The sequence below is a fragment of the Pelodiscus sinensis genome, chromosome 1, assembly GCF_049634645.1.
Source record: "Pelodiscus sinensis isolate JC-2024 chromosome 1, ASM4963464v1, whole genome shotgun sequence".
Lineage (NCBI taxonomy): Eukaryota > Metazoa > Chordata > Testudines > Trionychidae > Pelodiscus > Pelodiscus sinensis.
In genome coordinates, this window is record NC_134711.1 from 149,510,638 (window position 1) to 149,531,049 (window position 20,412).

The 20,412-nt window shown below is 43.9% G+C and overlaps 1 protein-coding gene and 1 long non-coding RNA gene across 5 annotated transcripts in view; one reads left to right on the top strand and one right to left on the bottom strand.

The window, feature by feature from the left end:
- Positions 1–222: 222 nt before the first annotated feature.
- TBX19 (T-box transcription factor 19) overlaps positions 223–20,412 on the top strand; it is a 32,782-nt gene continuing 12,592 nt past the window's right edge. Inside the window, exons 1-5 of one of the 4 annotated variants that reach the window (XM_075907231.1) lie at positions 223–2,095; positions 9,675–9,939; positions 14,033–14,167; positions 16,613–16,674; positions 17,778–17,839. In XM_075907231.1, the coding sequence (XP_075763346.1) occupies positions 1,899–2,095; positions 9,675–9,939; positions 14,033–14,167; positions 16,613–16,674; positions 17,778–17,839 (721 nt within the window). In that variant the 5' untranslated portion in view covers positions 223–1,898. The remainder of the gene's footprint in view (positions 2,096–9,674; positions 9,940–14,032; positions 14,168–16,612; positions 16,675–17,777; positions 17,840–20,412) is intronic. The other 3 variants (XM_075907239.1, XM_075907222.1, XM_014574349.3) reach the window with 3 other exon arrangements.
- Positions 1,340–13,603, bottom strand: LOC106732121 (uncharacterized). Its single transcript, XR_012897441.1, has 3 exons — positions 13,250–13,603; positions 9,915–9,987; positions 1,340–1,512 (listed from the first exon to the last, which is right to left on the bottom strand). It is a non-coding gene; the product is annotated as an uncharacterized LOC106732121 (long non-coding RNA).

The following is a 20,412-nucleotide window of genomic DNA, read 5'->3' on the forward strand; positions in this document are numbered from 1 at the left end:
TGAGACTGATGGGCAGTCCGTATCGCTGAACACCAAGCCCTGTGTTGTAATATTTGTCTGTCAAAGGCCCATGCTCAACTATTGCTATAGAAATAGCATGGTTATCACTGCTGCAAGTCCCTGTCTTAGACTCTCCTGAGTTCGGAGCAACAAAATTCCTAACATTAAGGTCGCATCAAAATCACTTTTGCCTTTAATCGCCTTGGTGCAATCTGAGAAATGTAAATATAAAAATGACAGGAAATCTGTATTTATTTTAGAGATAGTTGAAAAACTGATAGTTTTTCACAATATCTGTGCATCAATGTTGAATTTTCAAAAGAGGTCACCTAGTTTTAATCTCTGTATTGTATTTTCCCATGTCTGTATATAAACAACTAAAAGTCACCTGTCCTGTGTTCTCTAAGTGCTTGTTATGACATTTGTGCATACAGAAAGACAAACTCCTTAGCCTTGCCATGCAGCAGAAACAACCAGCCAAACTATTGATTTATAAATTCCTCCACCCATCTCCTCAAAAGCCATCTGGCTGGATTGTCAGAGGGGGTTGAGCGCCCCAAAATCCCACTGACTTCAATACGTGTTGCAAGAATCCAGAACACTGACAATCAGGATCCAGGGGGTAGTATTAACTGCAGGAACGGGCCACTTTACTGCAACTAGAGGGAAGATGACTTTTTGGAACTGACAGGGTAACCTAACTCTCTTTTTTTCCATATGAAAGCTAATCGGAATGTGGTACATTCAGGCTGAAAAGGATCGATATAAAGCAAAATACTTTAACCCCTATTGACCTCCCAGGATTCTGTGAATTCTCATGTTTGGCACTGGTCAGGTCTGGAAGGTGCTGGACTAGACAGGTTAACCTGTACTATTCAATACAAAAGGGGTTCAAAAACTGGCCCATTGTGCTTTGTAGCACTACACCACTTCTTGTCATGCAAAATCTGGTGGACTTCGTAAATATACCTTAATGAAACACTGCCAGACCCTTAACGCTCTGTATAATGAGCTCTGGACTTTTATCAATGCAGGGGCTGAATAAGTTTCTAACAATGAAATAACTAAAAAAATAAGTCCTTTCTGCTCTCAGGAAAAAAAAAGTGTATAAAAGCTCATCAAGGGCTAGTGAATTAAACAGGCATAAAGTTCTCTGTCATGTCATTGGAATGACCAGAAATTATTATTATACTTTCCAAAAAGAGAGGTGTATCATTTAAAAAAATCCCAAAAATCTGAGCTGCAGCTTGTCCTAGACTCCTGAAATTTTGAACAGGCACTCAATTGTCCTCCAGGCACAAGACCACACAGGCAAAATGTAAGTATATTAGGAGCCTTTTATTAGTATTTTATTTTAAGAAAAAGGGGAGATGAGAGAGCACATGTTGATTTTTGCTGGAATGCTTGCAAAACTAACCTCTTTGTACCAATCTTGAATGTTGTTTGCTGAGTATTCCCCCTTTGCCTGGGGTTTGCATCAGCACAAGCACAATTTCCATGCATTGTTTCATTCTGGAAATGAAACAATTTTCATTAATGGAAACCTGGTTCTCAAGCAGAACAATTAGACCCACTTCAGATTGAAAAAAGATAAAAGCCCATTAATTTGGATGGAGAACTCTTCTTCCCAGGCAGCCAATTGCGTAATCAGGCTGCCTCCCACCTGACTTGATGAGTAATTATGAGATAGTCCTCTTTTTGTATGTGCATGTGTGTCAACCTTAGCACATTGGTGTCACCATCCCATTGGGACTTCCGGGGGGAAGAACGAGTAGACTGCCAAAGATCAGGGACAGCAGATTTGTTAGTGTGGCTAATTCATTGGCTTGGGTTTAGGTATACTTAGTGGTGTGGTGTTTTTTTTTAAAAGCCATCTGAGAAGTTTCTGACAGTTCAGCATGACTGAGATGGGATGTAAGAAGCCCAGTGACTGCACCGTCTCCAGACTGCTCAATGTTGTGGAGAGCGAACTTCGAGCTGGCAGAGACAAAGGGGACCCAACTGAGAAACAGCTCCGGGTTGTCTTGGAGGAGGCTGCGCTGTGGCAGAGGTTCAGGGAAGTCACTAATGAGATGATCGTGACCAAGAATGGCAGGTGAGTGCTGTACTGTCCCCAGTGTAATTAGTGTATCCTACGGTATATGGGGAATATTAGCAACTACTGTTTACGTAGGTTAAAGGAAACTGTAGCCATGGTTTAATGTTGTTAGGGGGTGTGTGTGTTTCCCCCTGAATGCTGCACAGGGAGACAAAGACAGTCTCAGACACGGCCTATAAACTAAGGAGAGAGGTACGTGAAGAAGAGATTATAGCATCAGGACTGAACAAAACAGTAAAAAACATTTCCCAGGAGAAGAATAGTCCCACCTGCCAACCTCACTGCAAGAGCTTTCCCCCTACACCCTGCCAGTGATTCCCTCTGATAACAATACTCAGTGTGCAGACAGCAGCTTTTCCTCCCCCAGGCTGACGGTGCTTTACGGAGCAGTGTCCATAATCCCATTTTACAGCTGAGGAAGGTGAGTCAGCTGCCTGAGCTCACACCAGTCAATAGTACATTTCTGACTAGCACCAAAGTCTCCTAGCCAATTGGACCAGCCATACTCTCCCATGTCTCTGTTGCTCTGCAGATACGCACTCCTGTATAAACAATTCATTAAAGAAATGGATGCAAGACAAGCCTGTTTGCAACAAACAGGGGTGGTTCAGATTCAGTAGTGCAGCAATGCTGCTGTCCATCACCTTTGGCAGAGAACTTGGAAACCCATCTGGAACTTTGGTTGTGCCCAGCAGCTAAGAATTGTGAGCAATGCAGAGGACAACATTTTGCCTTCGTAAAGTCTGGTGAATAGATCATTTACCAGTGTGAGGCACTCTCCTAAATGCCTAGAAGGAGACAGTGCTAAACCTGGAAACTTACTGGGTGGCAAAGTCTAGTGCTCTGCTGGGCTGGGAGTGAGGACTGTACCACCACTCCATAGTGGGCAGACTGTGCTATTAGGTCAGTACCACCCAGGTGTGATCAAAGGAAGGTCTGGCCACAAAGCAGGGAAGAAATTTCTGTTTTTCAGAGCACACACTTCTTTTAGTGGATTGGCACGGGGAGGTTTCACAGAAGATGTGCCTATTTAAGGAAGGATTGGAATAAAGATCCAAACTGAAAGGGGGTGGCATGTGTCAATCTTGCAGAAAGCGATTAAGATCCACAATTTTTGGATGCAGAATGTGGACATTGGCTGAACTGAGTGTTACTAGCTGAATGCACCTGTCATGAATCTTAGCAATTAAAGATCAAAACAAGCTATTAGTTCAAGAAGTCTTTCCTCCCTGTGAAAACAGGTAGGCTGTGTCTAGACTGGCAAGTTTTTCCGCAAAATCAGCTGCTTTTCCGGAAAAACTTGCCTGCTATCTACACTGGCCGCTTGAATTTCCACAAAAGCACTAACGATCTTATGTAAGATTGTCAGTGTTCTTGCGGAAATACTATGCTGCTCCTCTTCGGGCAAAAGTCCTTTTGCGCAAAACTTTTGCACAAAAGGACCAGTGTAGATAGCTCAGATTTGTTTTCCACAAAAAAGCCCTGATCGCGAAAATGGCGATCGGGACTTTTTTGCGGAAAAGCGCATCTAGATTGGCACGGACGCTTGTCCGCAAAAAGGGCTTTTACAGAAAAGCGTCCTGCCAATCTAGACGCTCTGTTCCGAAAATGCTTTTAACGGAAAACTTTTCTGTTAAAAGCATTTCCGGAAAATCATGCCAGTCTAGACGTAGCCCTAGTGAACAGATATTAAACTGATTCCACATGAGTATTATATTCATTCCCGATAGTGACATGTCTGGAGAGACAGACGTCGGTTTCTTCTAAGGCCTCATCTACACTTAGAAGTTGTGTCTCTTTAAATTCAATTGTTTTGTTAATGAATGTAGTTAAAGGAAAGCTAATTCCTATGTGGGCATTTGTTTTGCTATAAGAATGGCTTATTTCTGTTTAGCTTATGCTTATTCCTATTCCCTGGTCGGCCGTAGGAAGTTATTTTGAAATAACCCCTCTTATTTCAAAATAATAAGTGGAGCATCCACACTACCAAGCCTGTTCTTTCAAAATAATGGGCTGGTTATTTAGAAATCTGTACTTCTGCTTTCTTTGGGGAATAAGCTTATTTCCAAATAGATATTTTGGGAATTATTATTTCCAACTTAGTTATTTCAAAATAATTTCCTAGTGTAGACATGCCCTAATTGATTTAAGCCAAATGATGGCAAGCCTGTTTAAACTCAAATAAGAGAGCTTTGCATTGATTTAACTAAATTAGGTATAAATCATACCTTCAGTGAAAACAATTCCTTTTGTAGACCAGCTGGTAAGCACTCAATGTAGACAATACTGCTTATCCCTACACAGAATAATATTTTACCAGAGGTAAAGCATACAAATGACAATGTGGATAATGATTTTTGCCATGAGAAAGAAGGAGTTTGATGAGTCTGATATTATCAGATGTTCATGATTACTTTAGGGCTGGCTTTGGATAGCATTGCACTGATCAAATTATCAATATTTTTGCTTTGTTCTAAATTCTGCATTCATCATCAACCTGAACCTGCCTCCCCTGAAGTCAATGAGCATTGTCACTAATGTCAGTGGAAGCAGAACTGGGTTCTTTCTGTAATAGAAAACATAAGTTGCCTTATAAAGATGCTGAAATACAATAGACACACACAGTGATGATATTAGCGTGTTTGGGGTTGTTACTATAAAATCATGCAGGCTTTTATAAAAAAGACCTCTCTTTGAACTTCTAAAAGTATATTTTAATTAAAACCAGCAGGTAAGCTGGGGAAATATAGACAATGCCCCTACAATATATACTGTCAGGCAGAATGCAGAGGGACAGAGAGAGACCTGGCAGAGCTTTTTTCCTGCCACACATGGCCTTTTGCAGGCTAGGGAATCTTAAATAACAGGAAAAGTGCTGTGTTGGGCTTTTCAGGAGAGTGTGACAGTGCATGGCACAAGCCTAACTCTAAAACTCCTGTTGACTTCAAAAGGAGGAATGTGCATGGAAATCCCATTCTAAGAACGTTATGAACAATCACAAAGTAATCCTGATGACACCCTATCAAATCGGTAACTGTTGTTATGTGGGGTAACTTTTGCTAGAATGTGGGAATGGGTGACAAGAGATGGAACACTTGAGTACCTGTTCTGTTAATTCCTTCCTGAGCCCTTGACATTGGCCACTGTTGGCAAACAGGGTACTAAGCCAGCTGTCCCAGTATGGTTGGTCTGACCCAGTATGACTGTTCTTATGTAACTGAGGCCCCAGTGTGATGAAGTGACTTGGGCAAGCTCACATACCAAACCAAGGGCAGAATAGAAAGGCAAAAGCTGCATGACCTTAAAGTTTAGGACTTAGCAGTTCAATAATAACATGTACAACTTGACAATTTCTGGTTGATTAGTCTCTAGCAGGTGCCAGTATATCCCCAATGTGCGTGAATCACAGTGATTCCAAGTGCCCATGTCAGAATTAGAGACTTTGATACTGTAGCTGAGATATGTAACCAATACTATGTGATGCTCCATTATAATAATGTGACTGGCATAGCAGTAACTAGAGGCTCACAGAAGTGAAGAGATGGATATGTCTGATGTTCTGGAGATTATGCAGCCCAGTAAGGATATCCGTCCCTGCCTGCTCTGTAGCTTGCGGTGCTTTTATGATGTGATGCTAAGGCTCAGAGATCCCCTGACACCAGTGGCCTATCCCCAAGTACAAGTCTCACCCCAGCTTCCACCAGCCTAGTTGTTCCCTGCAGGGTAACATCAATGATCCTTCCAGTCCTGAGATTCCCCAAAGCCATCCTCCATAAATTCTGGGCACTTAGACTTTCCCCTCTGCCTCCTCACCACAGAAAGCATGAAACCAGCGCTCAGACAGCAGCTTCCTTTGGCACGCATGCGCCAGGGATTTGCACCTCCTAGACTTGTTTGAGGTAAAACTAAACAAGATTTATTTAGCAGAAAAGCCACAGATCCAAAGATGAAAGGGGAAGGGAAGCAAACAGACTAGTTACACAGCAAATAAACAGAAAGCTGCAACCTCAGGCTTTGTTTCCATATTAGATAAACTCTTGTGTCTAATACAAATTTCCTTGTGCCCAAAGTGCACCCTACCCTATAAGGCAAAACTTGTGTTTCATGGACAGCCCCTGCCTAGCAACTAACCCTCTGTTTCTGGATGAAAACTTCTATTTCAAGCCTCCTGTTAAAAAAGCTTCCCTACTCAACGCCTCTTTTTTTCCCTTTCAGACTTGTGTAATTTATAGTTACGATTGGGGAAGTCCTCAGTCATAGGGACTGGAACTAGGGCTGCTGAGGAGTCTGTCACACCCCCGGCTTGAAGTGGGTTCCATCATACGCAGGGTTTCCAGCGTAGTTCAATGGCTCTCAGCTACTCCCACTATACAAATTGTTCCAAAGCATCTCGCTCATCAGTGTCCTGCTATTAGCTTTAATGGTCCATCGTTGTCCTTTTCAGGGTTGGAAAAGGGCTGGGTACTTGAAGGTGGCTTCAGCTACACAACTGGCTTGGGAGGAAGCCCCTCCCTGCCTGGTTGCTTCCCGGCTTTGTTGTGAGGTGATGCTAAAGTTGCCTCACAGTTACAATTTACAACTTTCTGTCTAGACACGGACGTGCATTTGTTACCTTGGTGTGTGTACAAACCTCCTACTCATCAAGTTCAGAACACTGCAGACTTTCTTAGAAGACCTCACTCCATATGTTTTTACAGTACAGCAACAGTGTACAATCAGTTAAATCAACCATTCACTTCTGGGGCTTAATCCATCTCTTCTCTCCTTGGGGCCTCTGCAATCTGATTGCCACAGTAAGTGCCAGACATACCTGTTGTTAAACTACAAATAGTCCTGTGGCACCTTAGAGACTAACATATATATTAGGTCATAAGCTTTCGTGCATAAAGCCTACTTCATCAGATGAGTTGGAGTGGAAATTATAGAATCCCGGGTATGTATAACAGCAAAAGCAGTTACCTATCAATTGTACGTCCAGTGTTAAGGAAGCTAATTAAGTCAGGTTGGATGTGTCCCATTCACAGCATCTGATGTGGAGATGTGAATACCAAAAGCAGGGAAATAGCCTTTGCAGTGCGTTAACCAGTTAAGATCTTTATTCAACTCTAAGGTGATAGTACAGGTTGGATCTACCTGGTCTGGCACTCTTGGAACCTGACTGGTCCTGGATGAGGGATTTTTCTGGACCAGGGGAGGTCATTTCAGGCCCTCTGCTTCTGGCCCCATGCCACCGTCCTTTCCTACCAGGCTTCCTGGTTTCCCCCCACAGCCCAATTGAGCCACACACTAGCTCCCGGATGCTCCACAGTCAAGCCGAGCTGTGTGCCGACTCTTGGCAGCCCCTTCCCCCCAACCCAGCTAAGTCCCTGCCTCACCTCTCGCAGCCCAGCTGAGCTGTGTGCTAGCTCCCATCTCCTCCCCCACAGTCCAAATGAGTTGCACACCAGCTCCTGGGCCCCCAGCCCTCTGCAGCACGCTGTGACTCTCTGATCATCCATGGTCATGCTGGACCACAGCTGTTGCCAGATCAGAGAGTCTCAGATTTTAGAGGTGCAACCTGTACTGAACTTGTAAATGAACTCCAGTTCAGCTGCTCTGGAGCCCCATGCAGGGCACCCCGATGTGTTGCCTGGGGGGAGACTAGCCCTAGCCCTCCCCTTCTGCCTGAGGCTTTGCCCTGTCTGAGGGCATGGAGTCAAGGCCCCTTTCCACTTTGCCCAGGGGCCCAACAAGTCTCTCTGCAGCCCTGCAGGTTACCCCTGTTTTCAGCCTCACCACTTGCTTCCTATAGTTTGCAGTGGTAGGACATGTAGTTTAGCAACCTTTCCCCAAAGTAAACTGAGGGGGGTTTGGGTGCATCGCCCAGGTTTTCAATTAATATGGATCGACAGGGAAAGGCATTCCCTTGGGAGAGCTATCAGTGCTGAGCTGCATTTTCCCTATGGAAAACCGAGTCCTCATCCCAGCCATGGAGCCTCAGACGCACTTTGCCTCCTGATCATTTTCAGAACAGCCCTCCACCACCATGCCACTTCTCCCGGGACAGGCCACAATTTCCCTAAGCCCTCTTCCCCTCCCCCGGCTCTCCCACTTACCGCCAGACTTACTCTCCAGCATGCCCCTCCCGACAGGCCCACGTCCTACCACAGCCTCCTGCTTGATTGTCGCCTGCAGCTGTTACATGCAGACATGTATCCCTGACATGACTAGAAGTCGGTGCATCTCACAGTTTACAAGCTGAATGAGAGAAGTGTGGGCCTAAAGGGGCAGTGACCATGTAGGTGAGGGAAGTGTGTTGAGTAGGGCTGTGGTGGAAGAAAGAGGCAATATGTGTGGGGAGGACCCTGCCAAGAGTGGGTTTATTTTACAACTCTGTGTGTGTGTGTGTGTGTGTGTGTGTGTGTGTATGTATACAATTATATGTATAATTATACCGTATAATAAAATAGTAAAAAACAAACAAAAACCCACCCAAACCCCACACACACAAAACAAGAAAATTAAAATTCCATGAAGCAAAGCCATTGGTTGGCTATCAATAGAACAAATTCCTATACAAGATGTTTACACAACAAATGTGTATTTTCATGCAGCAAAGGCCTGATCCAAAGTTCACCAGTCATGGGAGTCTTCTCATGCACTCCAATGAACTTTAGCTTGGGCCCTAACTGAAACAATCTTCCTCATACTCTATGCACATTAATCAGTCATACAGATAGCAGGTGGCTTTAAAGCCTGCCTTATTCCGTATGCATTTTAAAGCATCATATATAATCCATAGATTCCAAGGCCAGAAAGACAATTGTGAGTATCTAGTCTGATCTGCATAATGCAGGCCAGAGATCTCCCCATAAATAATTCCCAGAGCAGGGTTTTTTTTTAAATAAAAACATCCAATCTTGATTTAAATATTTGTTAGTAATGAGAATCCACCATGACCGTTAGTAAACTGTTCCAATGATTAATTACTCTCGCCATTAAAAATGCACATCTTATTTCCCGTCTGAATTAGTCTAGCTTCGCCTTTCGGACAATGGGTCATTACGCCTGTCTCTGCTAGACTAAAGAACCCCTCCCATGTTAGTGATTGTTCCCACATGTCTATGTCGTGAAGGAAAAATTGAAATCTGCCTGTCTTCTTGTAGTTTGTTTATAGTCAGAGTTATGACTCCCCATTGGCTGGTCAGTGATAAAGGGGATGTGTGAATGGTTTTTAATAGTTTTCTACAAATTAAGAAGTTACAGTTGTAAGATCTGAATTCTTGCTGCCTTCTAGATCTGTACTTTTGTGGCATAGGGATTTCCCCTCACCTGTCCAGCAGAATAAGACTGATAGTCCTGTTAGTTTATACATAAAAGTGTGACTAGTGCAGGACCATAGTATCAATCCTGGTCTTATCAATCAGGATGATTTTGGGGTGAAATTCCGTGTGTCAGGTGAAACATTTTGTGGCTGGTTCTGACTGATCAATAGGAAATGAAAAACTCAGTGTCTTTGCAGAAACATACTAGCAACTATCTTTTCTATCAGGACTAATGATGCTTTTCCCCTTCTTGTTTTCTGTTTCCATTACAGAAGGATGTTCCCAGTTTTAAAGGTCAGTGTGTCTGGCTTGGATCCCAATGCCATGTACTCCTTCCTGTTGGACTTTGCCCCCACTGACGGACACCGCTGGAAGTATGTGAACGGTGAATGGGTGCCGGCAGGGAAACAAGAGCCACCAAGCCACAGCTGTGTCTACATCCACCCCGACTCTCCCAATTTTGGGGCACACTGGATGAAAGCCTCTGTTTCCTTCAGCAAAGTGAAACTTACCAACAAGCTCAATGGAAGCGGGCAGGTACAGCACGATGTTTCCCATACACCTCTTGTCTTCCATCGCAAGCACCTACCAATCAAGAAATATCAAGGGTGCATTTATGCAATTAGAGAGGCCCTTATAGGCCTCTTCCCCCACAGATGCCAATTATTCTCTGGAGCCCAAACATAAACAGGAATAAACAGGTCTTAATTGGCACTTTCAGATTTTAATGGACTTCTTGATGTAAAGAGAGACCGAGTGCTGTGGGTTACTTAATCATCGGTGCTTTTCATAGTTTGTCTTGTGTGCTAGGTTTTTTACATAGAACTTTAGAAAAAAGGGGAAAAATGGTCGTGGGTATTAGGTTTTTGTTGTTTTTCCCCATGTTGTTTGTTGTAAGTGGAATGTTGGCAAGAGTCAGATACCTGAATAAAAGGCTGCTCCTAAATGAAATAATTACTATGTCTGCTTCTGCCTCATGATAATTATCAATATTCTATCGAGTCAGCTTTGGCCTTGGGAAGGAAACTGCATGTACTAGAAATAAGTGACATTCACTTTGAGCCCCTTAAAAACACAAACAGAAAAATTTGTTTGGACTGTTTTTTTTCCAATATGTATCAGAAAGTAATGATCTTTTGTTTGCATATTTGTTTTGTACAAAACTCCTATATTGGATGCTGCATGTCAGCCTGGAGTCAATTCCTTTCAAGTAAATATTTAGGTTTGGAAGAATTTGATTTGTATCAATAAATGCTGATTTCACCAATCACACAAAAACTGACCAAAATATTTCCATTGATGATAATTATGTATAGATAGATAAAGTCAGAGAAATGCTACTACAGAACATATTAGAGTTTGATTTCAGGATGTTGATTTTGTGTAGTTTGATGTGACATTGACAATTTCTGTTTTTACAATGTTAAAGCTTTAATTTTTCAAATCTCAGTATCTACTGTCATTTAATAATGATCAGCTCATCTGCCTCCTCTGCCGTGCTCATAATTTTGTGCAACTGTTCATTTTTATATATATAAAAATAGAAAAAATGCTTAAAAATAAACATCAAGATTATCTATCAAGTATCAGAGGGGTAGCCGTGTTAGTCTGAATCTGCAAAAGCGGCGAGGAGTCCTGTGGCACCTTATAGACTAACTGAAGTGTAGGAGCATAAGCTTTCGTGGGCAAAGACCCACTTTGTCAGATGCATGCGTGACATGCATCTGACGAAGTGGGTCTTTGCCCACGAAAGCTTATGCTCCTACACTTCAGTTAGTCCAGTGGTCCCCAACCTTTTGGGGCTGCTGGGCACCCAGGGGCAGGGCCGCTCATGTGCCGGGCACCTGGGGGCGGGATCACCCGTACGCTGCATGGCCAGAGGCCGGGACCGCCCATGTGCTGCACTCTTGGGGCCGGCGCCGCTCCTGGGCCACACGCCCAGGAGCCAGCAGCGCCCATGCGCTGTGCGCCTAGGACCGGCGCCGCTCCTGTGCCACGTGCCCAGGGGCTGGCACTGCCTATACGCCGCACGCCCGGGGCTGGCACAGCCCTTGCGCTGTGTACCCGGGGGCGGGGCCACCCATAAGCTGCGCGCCCAGGGGCTGGCACCGCCCATGCACCACGTGCCCGGGGGCGGGGCTGGCCTCGATCACTCGGTGGGCGCACAGAAATGGCCTGGTGGGCGCCATGGCGCCCACGGGCACCACTGAGTTAGTCTATAAGGTGCCACAGGACTCCTCGCCGCTTTTGAAGATTATCTGTATACATTATAAATATATATATAATTTGTTTATATAATTATATATAGATATAATTTTAAATGAATAAAAATCAAATTCTGCCCAACATATAAAAACTTTCTTTACTTTAACCTTAGCCCTGACTCATAACTCCCTATTATAGTATTTCTAATTTGTTTGTTGTCATTTTATTATGCTCATCTAGGACCCTTGCAAGCTTTAATATTTAGTTTCAAAGCACTCTTACGAGTGACTTGTTTGTCTCCATTTTATGGATTGGGAAACGAGCACAAACAGATGACATCTTTGCCTAAGGTCATACATGCTGTCAGTAGCAGAGCTAAGAACAGAATCCAATTGCTGCCAAGATCTAGCTCTGCATCTGAAGTATAAGACCTTAGCTCCCGAATCCCCAGAAGAGAGGGTTGTTTTTAAAGGGTGGGAAAAAATAATGGACAAATAAATCTGGGTGTCTAGGCAAGTCATGGCCTCTGTCTAGGGCTCTGCTTTCCCTTCTGTGTTCTTAATCAAAATGTGATACCTGAAGGGAGGTGTTTTATCATAATAAATATATTGTTCACTGAGCATCCCTCATGTGCTCAGCACTGTGCAAAACACAGGAAAAGGTCATGGCCCCAGTGCTTTTTAGACCATAAGCACTCCAGGGTCAGACCAAAGGTCCATCTAACCAAGTGTCCTGTCTTCTGTCAGTGACCAGTGCCATGTGCTCCAAAGGGAATGAACAGAACAGGGAATCATCAAGTGATCCCTCCCCTGTTGCCCATTCCCAGCTTCTGACAGAGGCTAGGGACACCATCCATACCCATTCTGACTAATAGCCATTGATGGACCTAACCACCATGAATTTATCTATCTCTTTTTTTTAACCTGTTAAAGTCCTGGTCTTCTCAACATCCACTGGCAAGGAGTTCCACAGGTTGACTGTGCATTTTCCCACCACTGGGATGCTACGTTTAATTATATTATGGTCACTAATTCCAAGTGGTCCAGCTACAGTCAACCTCTTGGACCAGATCCTGTGCTCCACTTAGGAGTAAATAAAGAATTGCCTCTCCTCTTTTGGTTCCAGAACCAGCTGCTCCAAGAAGCAATCATTTAAGGTGTCAAGAAACTTTCTCTCTGCATCTTATCCCTGAATATGGGGATAGTCAATATGGAGATAGCTAAAATCCCCCATTATTATTAAGTTTTTTATTTGTATAGCCTCTCTAATCTCCCTTAGCATTTCATAGTTACTAACACTATCCTGATCAAGTGGTCAGTAATATATCCCTAATGCTATAGTCATGTTATTAGAGCATGGAAGTATTATCCATAAAGATTCTATGGAACAATTTGATTCATTTAAGATTTTAATTTCATTTGAGTCTATTCTTTCTTTCACATTTAGTGCCACTCCCCCAACCAGCGTGACCTGATCTGTCCTTCTAATACATACCCCAGTATGGCTGTGTCCCATTGATTATTCTCATTCCACCAAGTTATTGTGATGGCTATTGTATTAATATCCTCATTCTATGTTAGGTGCTCTAGTTCACCCATCTTATTATTTAGACTTCCGGCATAGGGTAGGCATTCTCTCTTACCTCTTTGTACAGCTTGCAACACACAATGGGGCCTCAGAGCTGATATTTACAGCTGCATCAAAGCACCAAATGTAATTCAGCTAGAGCCTGTACCTGTGCAGCTAGGACAGAAGGCGGAAAGGAGAAATCTTTCTCTCACAGCCAACCAGGAACTGGGGAGGGGATTGCATGAATCACCGAGAGGACGACCTTGCAGAGCTCTGCTGACGTTGGGTTTGCATTGTGATGTTTCTACGTGCTGTCCACTTAATATGGGGCTGACAGTGAGTGTCAACAACAGAATGCAAATATCGCAAGGCCAGGTCAGGTCATCGCTTGTGATTTCTCTGCGGCTCTGTTTGGTGACAAATGTAGTTCTTCAGCTGTTTCAGACTGGTCATCGCTGATGTAGCTGTGACAGTTCATGGCAGCAGCCATACTGAGGCAGACCAAATGTCCACCCAGCCCAGTATCCTCTCTTTCAACTATGGCCCATGCCAACTGCCTTATAGGGAACGAACAGAACAGGCAATTATCAAGTGGACCATCCCGTCACTCATTCCCAGCCTCTAGTAATCAGAAGGTAGGGATACCATCTCTGCCTGTCCTTGCTAATAGCCATTAATGAACCTAACCTCCATGAATTTATCTAGTGTATTTTAACCCTGTTATAGTTTTGGCCTTCACAATATCCTCTGGCAAGGAGTTCCACAAGTTGACTAACATTGTGTGGAGGAATACCTCCTTTTGTTTTTTTTTAAACAAGCTGCCTATTAATTCTGTCTTCCTTCTTGTTTTCTACAGATAATGCTGAATTCCCTGCATAAATATGAGCCTCAGGTTCACATTGTTCGCGTGGGAGGCCCACACAGGATGGTGATGAACTGCTCCTTTCCGGAGACTCAGTTCATAGCTGTCACTGCTTACCAAAATGAAGAGGTAGGTGGGTAATAATGTCACATTGTTTGGTCATTGCTGATGAGAAATATTAAAAGCTAAAGACGTGAACAATCAGCATACACCAGTTGTGAAAATAAGCCTGTATCCTATCTCCGTGTCAGTCCAGAGCAGACTGAGGGCCCATCTAGTTGAAAACTCTGACTCCTTACTGGAACAAAACATGCCTTTGGTCCACTTTGTCTGCACTACCAGGATGGATAAATGATCAGTCTAGTCTGGTATTTTGCTTGCTGCCATACTGGACTGGTCTATCTGTACCAGTAGCCCATCCCCTTACCATGCTGGGACACACTGAGGCTTTCTATCTAGTCTGGTATCTGTCTCTAACACTGCCCAGTGCTGGATATCTCAGGTTGTACCTCCAAAAATCTGGGACTCTCTAGTCTGGCAACATCTGTAGCCCGGCAGGACCATTGATGCTCCTGGAGCAGAGAGCCCGGGAGCCTAAGGGCAGGAGGACCAGCCAGGTGGGACATTGGACTTGGCAACCCAGCTGGAGCCAGTGCAAGACTGCAGCCTTCCAGCAGCCCCAGGAGCATGAGGTCACAGTCCCACAGCTTTCCCTGGCTGTGCAGGGCTAGGGCTGGGGCTGTGCAGGGCTGGGGTTGGAGCCCCAGCCCCGTGGCTACTGCTGGCTGCACAGGAACGGAGCCCTGTGGAAGGAGCCAGAGCCGGGGCCACCCAAACAGCTAGCAATAGCTGGGCAAATCTCCCAGACAGGTTCGGGGAAGGAGGACAAGGCAGGGTTGTCTGCTGGGGCAGCCTGTGAGCAGTAGGAGATGGGATTGGGAGCTGGTGGCAGGAGACCTCCCCTTGTCCAGCAAATTCTCTTGTTTGGGACTGGCCAGGTCCTGATGATGCCGGACCAGAGAAGTCCAACCTGTATAACCCCTCTACTCTTCTTATAATTCACTCAGACTATTGTACTATATCACACGGCAGGCCTGGGCAAAATACCCTCCATGGGCTGGATCCAGCCCGCCAAGCCACCGGATCTGGCCTGTGAACGCAGTGGGGAGCCTCAGGCAGACGTCGTACTTGCCTCACACTGCCCCTCCCAACACTGCTCAGAAAAGTGACTGCTGCAGCCGTTTCTTTTTCTCAGCTGTGAGCCTGGGGGGGAGGGGGGAGTGGTGCTTCACATGCTGCTCCCGCCCGCAGCACAATCCCACTGGCCGATTTCTGGCCAATGGGAACTGCCTGTTTGAAGAGCAGGCAGTGCATGAAGCACCACTCTGCCCTCCCCTCAGGCTCTTATTCACCAGCGTGCATGGCCATGCAGCCTGCACAGGGGTGGGGCTGGCAGGAAAGCTGCCTGAGGAACATGCTGGGCTGCTGGCCGGGAGTCACCCAGGTAAGTTTCCTGGCCAGAGCCTGCCTCTGGCACTGCAGCCCCTTCTTCCCCCAACCCTCTGCCCCCCCACTCCTGCCCCTCTACCCTACATAAGCCAAACCCTCTGTCTCCCTCCTGAACCCATACCCGCTCCCAGACCTTGCACCCCAATCCCCTGCCCTAGGTCACAGTCCAAGCCCCTGCACCCTAGTCACAATTGCCTCCTTCACCCAAACTTCCTCCCAGACCCCCTCCTGCACTCCAATATCTTACCCCAAGCTCCCTTCTGCACCCAACCTCCATCTCAGACCCTGCACCTCCTCCATTGATATCATGGGAGAGTGCAGCCCTCAACCACTTACCAAATTCTTGGAGCAGGCTCCCTACCCCATCAAAAATTATTGCTCACTCCTGTCATAGGGAAAGGTTTTCCTGACCTCAAACCATGCCCTGTTCCCTGAAGCATGAGGGTTGGTAGTCCTTGTCCCCCTTTTCCTTGTTAATGACACTATGCATATTAAGAATATTTATATGCAATTCAGTGTCTTCTGGAGAAGTATTCCCAGGAATACAGAATTTCCCATACTGGATCAGATCATTGGTCCATCAGGGCTGGTTTCCTGCCTTTGGCAGTGACCAGTGGTTGGTGTTTCAGAGGAGAGCAATGCTCCCACACAATGCACCTGGCTAACATATAGTCACATGATAAATACAATACCTGTCTTCTCCACTAACTGACGTGGAACTCAGTCCATTCTGTTTACTCTGGACCAGGGGTTCCCAACCTGGGGTATGCGTACCCTCAGGGGGTACGAGACGCTTGTCAAGGGGGTACGGGGAATATTTGGTAAATAACTAGATTATCCTAATTGAAATATTCCAAAAGTAGTAGTGTTAGTGAAAAAAGTTGTGGATTCTAGGGTCTAAAATTTATTTCCTTTCATATTGAATAGGGTGTATGGGAAGGTTTACTAAAAGCCAAGAAGGTACAGGGACCAAAAAAGGTTGGGAACCCCTGCTCTGGACAATGCTATGTCAGGTCTCTGTTAAAATTACCTTCACTAACATGTCTTGTTTTTTGCAAACCCAAGATAACAGCTCTCAAAATCAAGTATAATCCCTTTGCCAAAGCTTTCCTGGATGCGAAGGAAAGGTGAGTTTGGCTTTTGCTCAGCTTGGTGACTTTTGCTGCTGTTAGAGTTAAAATTGTAACTTTGCTATGAGAAAGATACGGGGCAAATCCTGACGGCTTTTCCAAAGCTGTTAATCCAGAGTAACTCCATTGAAGTCAGTAGTGTTAATGTCAGATTCACACCACAGTATATGTCACCACATTTGGTACCTACATAGTTGAGTGGACTGCTGATACAAAATGCTGCAATATCATTTACTGGTCACATTTTATAATAAAAAGGTTATAATTACAGTGATTGTTTTTTGTTTTGTTTTTCATTATGTAATCATTACTAATTCATATAAATAGAAACTTAACAACTTGACTGTTTGTACTTATTAGTTTGTTAGTATTAGATTCTAGGTATATTAGCTCCATTGTATTTACGCTTAATTGTTCTCATATAGTCTCATTTCATGTAACTCTCCAATTATATGAATAAGCAGTAAACACAGACATCAACATCAGTAAAACTGCAATTACTATCCTGTAATTACCATACTTTTACGGTAAAGTGGGACTCATTGCATTAAAAGAATCTCCGTGGGAGATCACTGTCTTTAAGACGTTAGAGAGACATGCGCAGTCAGAAAATAAAAGTGTATTTAATTGTCATCTTGAAATGGTTTGCATGTGCCACCTATGCTAACAAAATATGGCTCTTTGGCTCCCTCCAGTGGTTGGACCATGTACAAAGGTTTATAAGTCCACTATTACCTAAAAGCCAGTGACCTTGGTCCTTTTGTTCAAGCAAAAAAGGCTTCAATACTTAGATCCAGAGCACTAGGGTTCAACCTCTGAAGATGACAGAATCGGGGACATTATTGCACATGGAATTAGGCAAGGTCTCCTGCCTCATAGATGGCACATTTGGCATAGTACAGAGCTTTCTACAGCTCATTAGTAAATGGTTGAAGACGGTAACATTTCTTGTCTCTCTTCATTTTTCTCTCTGTCTTTTCAGTTGATGAAACCTAAAACTGAACAATTTTCAGTTTTAATTTTCTCAGTTTTCATGTCCCTAAGCCTTTCACCTTCTCTTGAATACAACACTACATGACCACTCATTTTTTCTCTTTCAGAAACCATCCCAAAGATACTCCCGAAAATGTTTCAGAAGGTCAACATATGACTTATTCTCATTGTAAGGTTTCATAACATTATTTTACTCATGGGGACTTGAAGTATGATATACTATAATAGGTATTGTGGACAGAGGATTTGCTTGACCAGATAATCACTAGTTTTAGCCAAAGTAGAGTCCTGTTACTGATGGAGGCCATTACTATAAATACTTAAGAGGAAGGTTCAAGAAACTCTCTAGTAGGCAGTTATAAAATAATCTACCTCAAGGAAATTATCTTTATGATCCCTAGTGCTTAGAGGTTTGCCTCATCTTGGCAGGTTCAGAGTTATGACTCTTTCAAATCTGCCCTCTTTTGGTTCCTTTGTTTAGTATTATAACTCAGGAGATCCTTGTTATCCTTACAGATGTCCCATCATTATAACTGTATGAATGATTCATTAAAAATTGGAAGTTTTTATTCTTGTTTTATTGAAAATTGGCTTTTCTTCCCTTCATAAACAAACTCTAATATTTGTGGGAAATGTTTTGTTTCCAGATTTTTCCCAGGAAACATTTTTACTGACATTTTTTGCCTCTTCAACAAAGTATTTTCATTTAATTTCCCATTATTATTTCTAATTGTCAAAATGCACTTTTTAATCGGTCATGCTGGCAATTCTGTTCCCATCTCTAAATGAATTTTGGCTTGCTCGTCTTACTTGTTTTGTTCACAAATGATGTTCATGTCCATGAGCAGAATGCATGATGAGACCCCAACCATAGTGAACAACAACTGGATATTCAATTTGCTCAATCGTTCCCAAGAAAGTCAAAGCTGTTTGCTCAGCATTAATTCTGGATGGTTGTGCACCACCATCTTCCAGTGTCTGGAGGCCTATACAATAAAACTCTTCTACTTCAGACTGGTTGACAAGGAGACTTTTTATTGCCAGTATCAGGTATTTTGGTTTGTGTGCCAGAAGGTCCTGGACTCTCTGTCTCCCTTTCCCTTACCATACATATTTTACATATTTGGGTAGCTAGCATCCATGGAATTGTGTGGCACATAGTGGGTGTTACAGAATATGGAGTGTGTGGCTGTACAGCATATATTGATTATAGAATGACTATGAGCCGCCATTGTGACATGGCCGTGAAAAAGGCTAATACGATCTTGGGATGTATTAGGTGAGGTATTTCCAGTAGGGATAAGGACGTATTAGTGCCATAATACAAGACATTGGTGAGACCCCATTTGGAATACTGTGTGCAGTTCTGGTCTCCCATGTTTAAGAAGGATGAATTTAAACTGGAATAGGTACAAAGAAGGGCCACTAGGATGATCCGAGGAATGGAAAACCTGTCTTATGAAAGGAGACTCAGGGAGCTTGGCTTGTTTACCTTAACCAAAAGAAGGCTGAGGGGGGACATGATTGCACTTTTTAAATATATTAGAGGGATAAATACCAGGGAGGGAGAGGAATTATTTAAGCTTAATACCAATGTGGACACAAGAACAAATGGATATAAGCTGGCTAGTAGGAAGTTTAGACTTGAGATTAGATGAAGGTTTCTAACCATTAGAGGAGTGAAGTTCTGGAACGGCCTTCCAAGGGAAGTAGTGGGGGCAAAAGATCTATCTGGTTTCATAGAATCATAGAATAATAGGACTGGAAGGGACCTCGAGAGGTCATCGAGTCCAGCCCCCCTGCCCTCAAGGCAGGACCAAGCTCCGTCTACACCATCCCTGACAGATGTCTATCTAACCTGTTCTTAAATATCTCCAGAGAGGGAGATTCCACCACCTCCCTTGGCAATTTATTCCAATATTTGACCACCCTGACAGTTAGGAATTTTTTCCTAATGTCCAATCTAAACCTCCCCTGCTGCACTTTAAGCCCATTACTCCTTGTCCTGTCCTCAGAAACCAAGAGGAACAAATTTTCTCCTTCCTCCTTGTGACACCCTTTTAGATATTTGAAAACCGCTATCATGTCCCCCCTTAATCTTCTTTTTTCCAAACTAAACAAGCCCAGTTCATGAAGCCTGGCTTCATAGGTCATGTTCTCTAAACCTTTAATCATTCTTGTCGCTCTTCTCTGTACCCTTTCCAATTTCTCCACATCTTTCTTGAAATGTGGCGCCCAGAACTGGACACAGTACTCCAGCTGAGGCCTAACTAGTGCAGAGTAGAGCGGCAGAATGACTTCACGAGTTTTGCTTACAACACACCTGTTGATACAACCTAGAATCATATTTGCTTTTTTTGCAACAGCATCACACTGTTGACTCTTGTGGTCCACTATGACCCCTAGATCCCTTTCCGCCATGCTCCTTCCTAGACAGTCGCTTCCCATCTTGTATGTATGGAACTGATTGTTCCTTCCTAAGTGGAGCACTTTGCATTTCTCTTTATTAAACCTCATCCTGTTTACCTCTGACCACTTCTCTAAGTTGCTAAGGTCATTTTGAATTATGTCCCTATCCTCCAAAGAAGTTGCAACCCCACCCAGTTTGGTATCATCTGCAAAATTACTAAGCACACTCTCTATCCCAATATCTACGTCATTGATGAAGATATTGAACAGTACGGGTCCCAAAACAGACCCTTGAGGAACTCCACTTGTTATCCCTTTCCAGCAGGATTTGGA